This window comes from Stegostoma tigrinum, chromosome 27 (genome assembly GCF_030684315.1).
Source record: "Stegostoma tigrinum isolate sSteTig4 chromosome 27, sSteTig4.hap1, whole genome shotgun sequence".
NCBI lineage: Eukaryota > Metazoa > Chordata > Chondrichthyes > Orectolobiformes > Stegostomatidae > Stegostoma > Stegostoma tigrinum.
The window spans coordinates 5,393,516-5,407,817 of NC_081380.1; the positions used below are offsets into that span (position 1 = coordinate 5,393,516).

At 39.6% G+C, this 14,302-nt stretch overlaps 1 protein-coding gene across 6 annotated transcripts in view; it reads left to right on the forward strand.

The window, feature by feature from the left end:
- Window positions 1-14,302, forward strand: part of LOC125464771 (linker for activation of T-cells family member 2-like) — a 132,026-nt gene that overhangs the window by 44,901 nt on the left and 72,823 nt on the right. For all 6 annotated transcript variants that reach the window (XM_048557578.2, XM_059655380.1, XM_059655377.1 and 3 more), the window contains exon 2: window positions 74-172. In XM_048557578.2, coding sequence (XP_048413535.1) covers window positions 76-172 — 97 coding nt within the window. In that variant the 5' untranslated portion in view covers window positions 74-75. The remainder of the gene's footprint in view (window positions 1-73; window positions 173-14,302) is intronic.

The following is a 14,302-nucleotide window of genomic DNA, read 5'->3' on the forward strand; positions in this document are numbered from 1 at the left end:
ATTAACAAATTGTGACTGTTTAACTGTTTTTAATTCTGTGTAAATGTGAATGTCTTTTGAACTCCTCACACAGGAATGAATCAAGTGGAGCTGTGGTTGGGTGTTCTGTTTCTTCTGCCACTTGTGATCCTTGTGATGCTGTGTTCCAGGTGTAGACTATTTGGGAATCGCAGTAAGTACCCATTTGCTTAGTTCTACATGACATGTGGTGGTCTTGGTGTGAATTAGAATGTCAAATTCAGACAATTACCACTTTGGTCATTTATTTCTTTCCATGAGATGTGGGCTGCGAGGCCACCATTTGCTGCCTATCTCTACTCACCCTTGAAATGAGTGGCTTGTAAGGCTACTTCTTTTAAGAGTCAACTAGATTACTGACAGTCTACTGGATAAGAATGGCAATTTTCTTACCTGAAGGATAGTAATGAGCCTGATCGACTATAATGACAATTGATAATGGTTTCATGTTGTCTTTATTGATATTAGGTTTAATTCCAGATTTATGGATTTAAATTCCACCAGTTGCCTTGGTAGAATTTGAATCATGTAGAGCATTAGCTCGGTAATCTGGATCGATTACTATTCAATTTACGTTACAATGCCACCACCTCACTCCCCTTTTGATGTGTTTCTTCTCTACTGTTGTCTGCATGAGATTGTTTTCTGCATCTACAGCAGCTAATTGGGATAGGCACCAGTCACTGCTTCGATAGGGAGCTCAGTTGCTTGATAAATTGATAAACTATGCTTCATTTTTTTCTTGTTTGCTCTCTTCTGTTTTTCCTCTCTCTCTCTCTCTTCCCTCCCCAACCCATCTTTCTTGATCTCAAGTATTAAATATCCACTGTAATTTTAAAGTTGTGAAATACTATATAATTTTTTTCTATCTTCCATGGGAAGTGGGCATCACTGGCAAGACCAGCATTGATTACCTATTCCAATTGTCTGTATCTGAATCAGTATTTCAAAGTGCAGTTAAGAGTCAACCAATTTATCATCCATCCGGAGTTACATGTGGGCCAGACTTGGTAAAGAGAGTAGATTTCCCTAAAGGACATTAGCAAACCATGTTGCTTTTTATGACAATTGATTGTAGTTTTGTGGTTACCATTACTTCGAGCTTTATGTTCATGATTTATGAATTGAATTTAAATCCCTGAAATTGGAATTTCCCTGATATTAATTTATTTGCCCGCTCACTTATCCAGATTTTTGAATAGAATTTAAATTCCACCAGCTGAGCACTTGTCTGGGCCTCTAGATGACTTGTCTAGCATTGCATCACTGACTCCCCTGTTAAAAATAAGAATATAAAGTAGTATATTTGCAATGGATAGGGATTCATAATGATTCTAACTTGGAGCAGCTCCAGAATGCATCTTGTAGTTTTTTGCTTCAATATATTTTATGCCTTTTTAATGCATGCCTAAAAAACCAATCCAATGTAAATCTACTGAATAAACTTTGCTGTGGTAAAATTCTGCAACGCTCTTCAAATCCCATTTTTTATAGGTCATGATAATAAATGTCATCAAGATTGAGAGGTGGGAGGTCTAAAAATAATGCAACGTGGAAAGTGAAATAAAAGCAATATGTTGCAATCAGTTTAACATTTTTTAATGAAACCTTCATGGGTTTCGTCAACTGCAAAATGCAACAGTGTCATCAAATATATTCTGAGAATCAATCTATTTCAGTTAGGTTGTGCAAACAGCGAGTTTGACTTCGCTTTCAGTGTTGGGTAATGTTTGAGAAATGTCGCTGTGAAACTTAGACTAGGCACGGCAGGCTGTTCTGTTGAAAGTTAACATAAAACATGAACACGTTGGTGGGGGAGGATCAGAGGTATGTTGGGAACCTGACATGTATTAGTCTCAGGACTGTATAGTTAATTGCTGCTTCATTTTCAAATTTGGTGCAAAACTTGAACACGTGGATACTCTCTTGCTTACCCACTACCTTCCACCACCACACACGCCTGCCCCCACCAGCATTTGCAGTTCACGGAGACATCTCCCACACAGCTTGCTGATTATCAATAGCCTGTTAAATGATACTAGGGAGGGACTTGCATTAGCATAGCACCTTTAATGACCATTTGTCTTAAAGCACTTGTCAGCCAACTGGGTATCTTTTTCAAGAGTGGGCATTGTTATGATGTTTGAAGCCCATTTATGTGCAGCAATATGATAGCAACCAAATAACCTGCCTTTAATATCTAGGCCAAGGCATAAACATTGGTCAAGACCCTCCTGTTCTTCAAAATGGTCTCAATATTTTTGGAAGTTCATGAGAAAGAACAAAAACCTCTGTGCTCGTTTGAGAAACATGCAACAAAATGCCACCTAACTCTACCTCTCAGGATATATGACTGTCTCTCACTCACCGATACTTTTCTAATCCAATTTGGAATGATACATTGAGGGCTTTGCAGTCAACAACAGTAAAGTTACAGCAACATCCATGAGCAAATTGACACTCACTTGAATGTTGAAACTATCACTGCTGATAATCCACTGCCATCCAACTACTAAGATTATCAAGTAAAATTGTATTTTAATTATTGACAATTCATTATGTGCTACTTTCCCTCGAATACTTCGACGTTCAAGGATATTTGCAGAAACTCCATGAAAATATTTTGTGCAAATGCACAACATAAAAATGATTGATATTTTTCAACAAAATGTTTTGGAATTTTAGCACTATATTTGGTCTTGTAACTAGATCTGCAGCAAGAGCGTAGGGATTTTGGCTACCTACATAAGCTGCACCATTTATTTGCAACAATTAGACCTCCTTAAAACATAATGAACTTACTGTGGATGTTGGAAGTATGAATTAAAAATACTGCAAATACTCAATGAGTCTGGCAGTATCTGTGGAGAGTGAGAAACAGTTAATGTTTCAGGTCAAGTTGACCTTTCATTTAAGTTTTGATAAAAGGTCATCTGAACCTGAAACGTTAACCCTGCCTCTACATTAAATTCGCATTGCATAGAGGAAGCTATCTCCCAACCTGCACCAGTCTCTTCCACACATTTCCCAACCCCTTCACCACTACTCTAGGCTTCCTTCCCCAGGCTTGCTGATCCATCAAGTTTGAAACTTTCTTCCTTGTGTTGAAATACCTCCGTTACCTCCACCTCACCTTCCTGTTGCAACAGTCTCTAACCTTCAACCCTCCCAAATCTCTCCCACCATTTTCAGATCCTTGTACATTCTCTAACATTTTCTCCCCCACAATTGGTGCCTGACCTCTACTTCCAAGTGTCGAAGCACAAGAGCATTCTTCCTAAATATCTCTTACCCCTCTCCTTTAAGAGGCTCCTTAAAATCTGCCTCTTTCGTAATGCCTTTGGTTACCTTGCAATGACAGCTTCTTCAATAATGTGTCATCTTACAACTGCTTATGCTCCTCTACTGTCGCTGTACTGCTTTGCTGTGTTGTAGTAAATGCAAATCATTGTTTACAGCTCAGTAAGAGACCAGAAAATCTCTGTTTTTGGAGTAATAACATTTTAGTGTGACCTTTTTGAAGAAATTTATCACTGCTGGATCCTGACTCAATTTTAGTGAAGCTTTTGATATTTTCATTTTTTTTATTATTCTTGTTTGTTCTCCAGTCCTTAACAGTGGAAGAAACATAATTTAGTGATGAAAGACGAAGTATTTAAGAATAATACATCCATACATGCATATCCCCTCCAATATTTCAGCCAAGTTGCCATAGTGTTACCAGACCATAGGGCTGTTCTGTCATTAGAGAGAGATGACTGGTGTTGGGTCAAGGTGAGAGGAGAGGTTGAGAAGGAGAGTCCTTTGTGGTAACTTCAACCAGTAATGGGAATTGAACCCATGCTGTTGGCATCACATTGCTTTGCAAACCAGCCATTCATCCAAATGAGGCAAACAGACACCCTCCCTCTGATACTTATCCTTCTATCAACAGCTAGTCATTGACTTTTTTGGGAATCTTGATTTTCACTGCTTGGTTGCTACATTTCCTGTAGGAGAATGGAGATTATACCTGAATGGCAGTAGTATTTTCTGGCATCTTAAGGCGGAGAGTTAATGTATGGGTGCAAATTCTTTCATTCTTTATGCACTTTTAATTCATCCTCATAACCTTGGCTTCTCTGACAAGGTTTATTATCCATTTCTACTTGCGTTCAAAGTTGGCAGTGTGTGCTTATTCTCTTAGCTGCAGTCAGTGTGAAGAAGCTGCTGCTGTTACGTTGGCAGTTCTACTGATGCCAACAGTGATATAGTGTTGATGTATGTACACATTGGATGTGCATGTGGCTGGAAAGGAAATGTGATGGTTGTGATCTCGGTTACCTCCTGCCCCTTTTTGTCCAAATGAAAAAAGATTGTTGTTTTGGTAGAAGTCGAGTGTTGATCTTCACAAAGGAGGTGTAGCAGACTTCCTTTTTGGACTTTCCACTCAGTATGTTTGCATGCTTTTTCTCCATGAATATTTTCAACTTATGTTTGTCACTAATTTCATCTGGAGCAAACAGAGATTAATAGTTTATGATGAACCAGAATTCTGACTTTCAGGCTAAACTTTGAATTATTATTTACAGTTGAAACCAGAAATTTGGATAAAATATCAATTTAGAAACACCCAGAGATAACTTTAGTATTATAGAATGTTTTATTTTCTCTCAAATTGTGCCATTAGATTCCCAGCAGATGCAGAAAATCTTTCCAGAGCTGATTAGTTTCTTGCTTTCAGTAGCTGCGTTGTGATACTTGCGCAAACTCTAATATTACGGTAAAACAGATCTGGTCATTTATTTCCCTGTTAGTTGTGGGAGTTTGTTGCATACAGCTTGATCACTACATTTCCCGACATTAGAACGGTGATTATATTTCAGAAGTGAACTTATGATGCTACCTGCATTATCCCTATATGTGAGTCAGAAGCACCATATCAAGTCTCACTCCAGAATTTGATGGTCAACTAAGGTGCATTCATAATGTGGCCAACAGATTGAGAGTCAACTTGAAAAACCCTTTCGTTGGAAGGTGGTAGCCATGTGATAGAACAGAACCTTGGAACCTCTGTTATAACTATCCACAACTCCAAAAGCACAATGTCTATGCAAAAGTCCATGTTACCACAACAACTCTTGTCTACTTGAGTGAACAGCAGCACCCATCACTGCACTTGTATTAATTGGCTGGAAAGCACTTTAGGATGTCTTGAAAACATGAATGGTGCTGTATAAACGCAAGTTCTTTCCTTTTGTTTCTCGTCTAACTCCCCCACCCCCAACTTAATCTGCTCATTTGTATCCTGTTCCTATTTTGTACCTTATTCCTCCTCTGTCCTGACTTCCTTTGAAGATTACGAAGGGTGCAGTCATAAGGTTAGGGGTACTTTTTTGGTTAGCCACACCCCTTTCCTTGTTCAGTCAAACAGACAAAAATCAACAACATCTGCAGTCTGTAAAAATTCACTGAGACAGGAAAGGCTGCTAACATGAATAAACTTGTAGGCAGTCCACAAAGTCTGGGCACGCCCACGTGAGGGCACGTTAAAGGTTAATGGAACCAAGTGCAAGGTCAGAATAAAGATTTGAAATACATTAACTGTCACCCACCCCTAGTCATAATGCTGGTGATATTTGCACATTTATTGCTCCTGGTTTTCACTCTACAGTCGCTCAATGCCATAAATCACATGGTGGGAGGCCACCTTCAAGCAGATACTTCCAGGATGAAAATTCTTCCAATTTATCAGGCTGCTGTCAATCTTTGTACAAAATTTAATGTTGAGTAGAGCATTAAGCTACCTCTTATCATGCCAGCATGTTAGGACTTGCAGGGAGTGAAAGAATCTCGACGGGGATAGACCTTACCATCTAAATCTCCTTAAGGTCTGAATATGGATCATACAAATGTAACTTGACAGATTTCTACCATCTAATGAGCTACTTTTTGTTTAAGGTACAAGGCTGTTCTCATTACAATGCCCAAGAATTTTCCCTTTCTACATGAGACACAGCAGGCTTGTAGATTCCAACCCGAAAAGAGGATGTTGGCAGCACTTCTACCTTGTGGTGACCAAGAGCCCAACTAACTTATACAACATGATGAGGAGTGGTGATGATTCACTATAAAATAACATTTGGTTGCCCAATTTCTTACATTCGTGTTTCAACAGCAAATGTGATGAGGCAGTGATGGCAATGGGAGATATTACAGAGGTGGAATATTACAAAATGATTATCTATCTGGTGAAAGTTTCATTGAAGCTTGAAGAATATCATCTGCAATTTGAGTTTAAAGTAGAAACAGTCATTCTAGGGATGTGCATACAATCTAAACAAAAGAAACAGGTGTTGAATGTGGCTGTCTGGTGCCTCAAGCTTGTTTTTACTTGTCTTCGACGTTAATTTCACTTTCTTGCCCAAATTTCTTATCCTTTGATTCCGTTAATGTCAAAACATCTTTCAAACTCCGATTTAAATGAGCTCAACAACTGAAGTAAAGAATTCCAAAGACTCTTAATTTATTGACCCTTCATCCTGAGACTGTATTCATTAATTCAAGACTTCCCAGTTCAGAGACAAAACTTCTCAGTTTCTCAAGTCCTCTCAGCATCTTATGTTTCCATGAGATCACTTGTCAAGAATGTGTGCTCATTCTACACTGTATTTTCTCATGAAGGGTCATTAAATTGATTTCACTATCTCATTTCCACATTGTTCAATAGGTAGAGATTAAAACTGCACCCAGTACTCCAGGTATGGCCTTGTGAAAACCCTTTACAACTGCAGTGGGACTTCCTTATTCTGTGTTTAGAATAGAGTTCATGTATCCATTTTCCTTCTAATGGTTTGCTGTATCTGCATGCTGACTTTGTGACCCAAATCATTTCAAATCAATCACAATAGTTCTTTTTTTTAATTCTTCCCATCCAAATGGTTAACCTCACATTTTTAGATATTATACTTCACCTGCCGTTTTCTCACACACACACTGTCAATATTCCTTTTGCACATCTTGTTAATTGTTCCAACAGCTTTGTGGTGTTCCACTCAAATACATCACCTTGGTCCCTTGGTCTAATTTATTAATTTAGATTGTAAACTAGCTGAAGCTCAAGTGCTGATCCTTGAAGCAATTCAGCCTGCCAACTTGAAAATGACTCATTCATTTCTGATTTGTTTTCTGTCCTATAACAATCCACTACCCATACTATTGAGCAGAAACTAAAATCGACCAGCCAAATTAATACTGAGGCCATAAGAGTAGGTGAGAGGTTGGGATTCTACAGTGAGTAACTCACCTCTCGAGTCCACAGAGTAACTCATGTTTTTATGGCGCAAGTTGGGAGAATGTTGGAATACACTCTGTCTGCCTGGATGACTGCAGCTCCAACGATACTCAAGAAGTTTGACACCATCCACGACACAATAACTCACTTGATTTGCACCCCATCCACCATCTTAAGTATTCACTTTTTCCGCCACCTATAGACTTGTCCTGGCAGTGTATATTTTTGTACAAGATCTACCCACCACTGTAACTCACCCAAGCTCCTTTGACACTACCTTCCAAACTTGTGACTCCTACCACCTAAAAGAATAGGGGTAGCAAATGCGTAGGAACACCAAAGCTTGCAAAGCTTCTCCAAGCCACACTGACTTGGAACTATATCACTGTTCCATCACTTGCACTAGGTCAAACTGCTGGAAATTGCTCCATTACAGTACTTAACCGACAAGACCATTTAGGGATGGCTGACAAGTGCTGGCTACACCTGTGACACCAGATCCCTGTGAGCGAATTTTTAAAAAAAATGCATTCCACCATTTCCACACAGCTAATTTCAGGTGAATTGATCTGTATCACCCCGTTTTCTTTGTTTACTCCTTTCTTGGGTAGCCACATTAACTCTGAATCTGTTGTTACCATTCCAGAATCTAGGAAATTCTGAAGGGATGAAAACCATTACTTCCATTATCTCTGCAGCTACTTCATTTCAAAGCGTTGGAAATAGGTCCAAGGGTTTTGTTACACATCTTTCTTTGCTAATATTAATTACTTTAAATTCTTCAGACTTGTTAGATTCTCCTTTTATTTCTGACCTTTTAGTTATATTTTCTACTGTGAAGACAACTACAAAACATTTGTTTGATTTTTATCATCATTCCCCATTATAATTTCTCTTGTCACTACCTTTAAGGGAACTAGGTTTTCCCCAGTTTGCCCTCTGTATGCAGTTGTGGAAATGTTTTAACTGCTTTTATTTTTTGCCATTTTACTCTCATTCTATTGTTCTCCCACTTCTATCATTTTTTTAAAGTGATATATGTCATTCTAAAAAATCTCCCACTTCTCAGGGTTACAACTCTTTCTTAGTATCTTGTATGTCTCTTAACCTTAATACTATTCTTAAGCTATTCTCGTTTAGTTGAAGATAGATCACTTTTCCCATTGAGTTGCAACTTCGCAGTACAATATTGGGAGCTTCGAACTATTTCTTGAAATGTTCGCCATTCCTCACCTGCTGAAATAAAGTTAGTGCAGTGGAGTGCCAGACCTTAGAACATAGAACATAGAACAATACAGTGCAGAACGGGCCCTTCAGCCCTCGATGTTTGCTGAGAACTTCCTTACCTTTGCTCAGAATTTCCCAACAAGATTAGAGGTATTGCTGCTTCTTCCTGTGCCAGGCTGTGGGGTGAAGCACTTGCCGTGTAAGACCAGTAGATGTAAGTACATAATAGGGTAAGTCTGTGCATGTGTTCCTGTAGCTGCACACACTAGTTTCTGCCAAACATGCAAAGCAGCCAGATGACGAGTCTTAAACCACCTCGAGGGCAATGAAAGATTCCGATAGATAAAGGTACTATACCTGAACAAGAACAGAACAAAATACATTTTTGACGCATTTGCTGGAAAAAGCTAAAATGAAAAATGGAGTGGAGTGGAAGATTCCTGTGTCAATGAAGATAATAGGGAGCAAAAACTCAAGGTAATAAGTAGGCAATGAAGCCAGTAGATGGAAACGAGAGAGGTAATCAGAGAGTAGGGGAGGTTGCAGATTTAGAGAAGAAGAAATTGTGTAGTGAGTTCCTGTTATATGTTGGAATGTGTGGAGGCTTAGTCATTGTGTATTATCAAAATAAGAGATTGATGGATACAATTCCTTCCATTAAGGATATTGAGGGGTAATGTGGACAAGTGGGGGGTGGGGCACTGAAATAGAAGATCAGATGTGGTTTAATGGTGAACTAGGCCAATGGTTTGAATGACCAATTCCTGCTCCAATTTCCCATCTTCCTTATAATGGAACTGCATTTAGATTGTACTGCGTTAGTAGATTAGTCTGACCGCGAAACAGTGACCACAAATGGAGCAAGCCCCTATTCATTTCCTGTACAGTTAACATTGTGAGAAAAGTTCACCATCAACCAGTGGTGACATTTTCTACTGTCCCCTCCTGACCTGTCTAACATTCGTGTAAGTTGAACCCCAACTGACTTGTTTTATTGAATCACGTTTATTAACATGTCTCATTGTATCATATTCCCTGTTGTTGTAGAACTTTGTTAGCACAACTTGTTTGAAGGTTGGCAAAATGTAAACAATTTTATGTAGGATTAAAAATCATTTGTTAGATCACTGCCTGAATATTTTTTATTCACTGACTGCGGATCTGTTTATCAATGATAACGACAATCTTTTTGTCAATGATGGGAGCAACCACATGAATTGGAGCTTCATCCACCTCATTCCCCAATCTCACAAGATGTACTTCTTACATGCAGTGAAACTGAACTAGAAAAATACAAGCATTAACCCATAACTACAAAAGGAGTATTTGTTCAGTGTTCCATTATTCAGCTTAAAGTGTCCTCTTGCCACATTTGGTAGTTCAGTGATCTTGTATTATTTGTTCTTGTAGTAATTTGAGCAGAACTTGCAATTACATGTTTACACACCATCACCTGATCTACTCTTGTGATGCCCAAAGTGTATTGCAACTAGAGAATTAATTTTGAAAGACAGTCTTTGCTACCTAGGTAAACACATAAAAGTATTTCATGCACAAGAAATTTCACAAACCAGATTCATTTTGATGTTATTGTTGAGGGATAAATATTGGTCAGCAGCATCCTGATCCTGTTCACATATTACCTTTTGTGTCTCCTGTGTATTGTCCTTCTATCCTTCCTAGCTTATCCTTAGCTTCCTCCTAGTATTTATTATTTTAAATATGTATGTTGCTTGGTTCTTTTTGTACCTTGCCCAGTTTCTCCACCCCCACCGAAGATGTTGACTTAGTATTGAGCTGTAGCTCAGAGTCTCCATTCTTCTCCGATACATTATGTTTGAGCCTTACTGTGAATATTATTAGCTATTACACTACAAATTGCATCATTTTCAAGTCTACTCCCATCTTGGCCAATACCCTCAAACGTGCCATTCCAGCAAAATATGGGATGAGCCTGTGGGCCCCTTGGACTTTTTTCTCCATTTTATCCAAGGTATTAAGCCCCATTATTGTCATCTCCAGAAAGATAACTGCATTGAACCTTCAAATGGCAGATCTCAACAACAATGGTATCTGATGGTTCCTTTCCCTGATCCTGACTGCCAATCACAATGGGCAACTTATTTGAGTTGAGGCTAGCGTATGTGGATCTTGGTAGACCTCAATTACAATACCATGTACCATTATGCTTACCATATTGCAAAGAAGATTAACAAGACAATGGCAATGCAGGAGTACCACCATCAGGAAAATAAAATCAACAGGCTAAGGATGTCTTCCTTAATAAAGAACTGAAAGATGAACTGATAGACGTAAGGTTGCCAACTGTGATTGAATGCTTTATCACATGACCTCTCCTTCACTCCCAGGCATTAGTTGGACATGATGGAAAATGGATTGATAGATGATGAGGAGGCCAATGCTAGCATAGGAACGTGCAACACAGAACTGGGCCATTTGGTCCAGCATGCCTATGTAATACAGTGGTATTTGATCAGTTCTTTTAGGGTAAATGGGAGACAGCCTGGATCATTGTGCCTGTTTTCTGGTTGTTGCATAGATGACACCATTTCACAGTGAAGCCTGGGCATATGTTATTGTGGGTGCCAGCACCTACTTCTGGATCTTTCCTGGATACACATTAGAAGTGATCAGAATGAAGACCAGGCATAGTTTACTCTGGCTTGTGGGTTTTTCAGCTTGTCACTAGGCCATAAAGAGAGTGTTAAATGCTGCCACTAAAGGTAAGGATTTCCCTTGAATATTTAATGTATGGGGAAACTGGGCAGCTGTGGACCTTCTCCTCCTTATGCACCCAAAGCACAATTACTAACTCCCCTGCCATTCACCTCCACCTCTCATCAGCATTTAACTAGCACAGAGATCACAGGAGCTGGCCCCAGCTAGTCATTTTCAAACCAATCAGGTGCCTCTGGAAATAAGGTGATAAAGCCCAGGATCCCCAGTGTTGAGTGAGCTTCAGACCTATGTGTCACTGGGCAGGTAATGTCTGTAATATTCTTGGTGTTATTTGCTCTGTTAAAGAATGTTTACAGAATCTGCTGAGATGAGGAAAACATGAACTTTATTTCAGAAACATCTTACAGTAAGTTCATATTGCCATGAGGCTACAAGTGTAAGATCATGTGACATTTTATCACTTCCTGTAATGTATACTGTCTCATTAACCATTTTATCACTTCCTGTAATGTATACTGTCTCATTAACCATTTTATCACTTCCTGTAATGTATACTGTTTAAACTTTAACCCTTTATACTCTGGTGTGGGATCTGTCTTTCTTGTTTCAGAACGTGTAACACCAGTGTATGTTTGTTCCCTTCAGTCTGTGAGGTGAGTGTGCATTGGGTAGGTCTGTGCTAGATGAGCCCTTTCTTGCCCCTATTGAGACATTCCCCGAGCAGATAAGCCTTATGTCTGCAAGTGCTTTCACTGATTTAGATTGTTAGTTGATCTCATAACATTTCCAGTGACTGAACAGAGAATTTGCACTGCTTTGTGCTGGCAGATTGTTTTTCATGTCCTCTGAGGTGATCTTCCTTGACTTCAGTACTTGGCTGAGTAACACTATGCTAGTTGATGTTTTAGGCTTTAACTGAATCTGCTAACAATAAAAGAATGAGTAAATATCTGTATTACCAGTATAATTATTAATCTTCATTTGCTCTTAATGAGAGAAAATAATGAAGTGTTGAAATGTAGTGTACTCACTGCGATTGTTTACCCACTATCCCCACAGAAGCTACCTCTCTGTCCCTCTGAACTCCTTAATTTGTGCCAGGTAGCTGGAGAAATCTTTCCAAAAACATTGCAGGACCAAGCAAATTTAAATAACTCTCTAATGTGGTCAAGAGCAACCCAACAGTAAATGTTTTGAATCAGTTCCATAATATGTTTGTATTCAAATTGAATGGACTGCTGCCCATTGTCATCCCCGGCTTCTTGGAAAGTAGTAGGTATTGGAAAAGTAATGATTTTCTTTCATTTGTTCCTAGGATGTAGGTAGTATTAACATTTATTGCCTATCACTAAATTTCCTCGAAGGTAGAGCTGAGCCACTGTTTGGAACCCCTGCAGTCCAAATGATATAGGTAAACCCACAGTGCTACAGTGATTTTTCCCCAGCAATTAATAATGGATGGAAATATATTTACAGTCGGTATGGTGAGTTTTTTGGAGGGAACTTTGAGGTGGTGGTGTTCCATTGCATTTGCTGCCCTTTGTCCTCCTAGACGTTGGAGTTCACAGATTGGGAAGGTGTTGCTGAAGGCACAAGCCGGGAATGTGATGAAATACTTTGCACTTATTGGGTTAAGGGCAGTTTCAACAACATTCAAAAAACTCTGTAACAACCAGGACAAAACAACCAGCTTGACTGCCACTTTCATCCACCACCTTCACTCGCTCTACCACTGACACACAGTGATAATATTGTGTACCATCTGCAAGATGCAGTGAAACAGTTCACACAGGCCCAGTGACAGCACCCTCCAAACCCATGAACTGTACCACCTAGAAGGACAAGGACAGAAGATAAATGGAAATACCATTATCTAAAAGTTCCCTTTTATCATCCTGACATGTCATGTATCATCATTCTTTCATTGTCACTGGATCAAAATCCTAGAACTCCCTTTCCTACACCCCATAAACTCAGCGGTTCGTGAAAACAACTCACGATCATCTTCTTGAGGGCAGGCAACAAATGCTGGCCTGCTAGGTGACACCCAGATCCTGTGAATCAATGAAAAAGAAAGTGCCTTCATCTATAGCAGCAGTGAACATTACATTAAATTCCTTACATGTGCAGTTGAAATGGTGAAAAGCCTTTTTTGGAGTTAATGATTGGTTATTTTCTACAGCACTCATCCTTTGACTGTATTTAGCTAATCTAGTTAAGTGGTGATTCCAGAGGATGTTGACTGAAGAATTCAACAATGTTGAGACCATTGGATATCAGCTGGTGTGGGTGTAACTCTTTATTGTTAGCAATGATTATTACATTATATTTGGGCTATGCAACCAGGCGCAGACTGTTTCATCATCTGAGGAGTTGCACTTGATACTGAATGTTGTGTAATCAGTGAACATCCCCACTACTGCCTTTAGAATGGGGAACACAGTTGTTGGCGAAGCAGCTGAAGGTGGTTCGGATTCCTTTCCTTCCTTTTTGTGTAAAGTATGACTCCAGTGGAATCTTTTCTCTCAATTCCCATTTGTTTCCATTTTGCCAAGGCTGCTTGATATCTTACTTGGTCAACCAATGTCTTAATATCAGACACAATCACTTTAATCTCACTTCTGAAAATTAATCTTTCTTGTCCAAATTGGGGCACAGGTTGTAATACAGTCTAAAGCCAAGTGGACACAGCAGGCCAAGCAGCATCTTAGGAGCAGGAAAGCTGATGTTTTGGGCCTAGACCCTTCATCAGAAATGGGAGAGGGGAAGAGAGTTCTGAAATAAATAGGGAGAGAGGGGGAGGCGGATCGAAGATGGATAGAGGAGAAGATAGGTGGAGAGGAGACAGACAAGTTAAAGAGGCAGGGATGGAGCCAGTGTAGTTGAGTGTAGGTAGGGAGGAGATACGTCAGCCCAGGGAGGACGGGCAGGTCAAGAGGGCGGGATGAGGTTAGTAGGTAGGAAATGGGGGGTGGGAGGAGGGGATAGGTGAGAGGAAGAACAGGTTAGGGAGGCGGGGACGAGTTTGGCTGGTTTTGGGATGCAGTGGGGGGAGAGGAGTGCCACAATGATGCCACCCGAAGG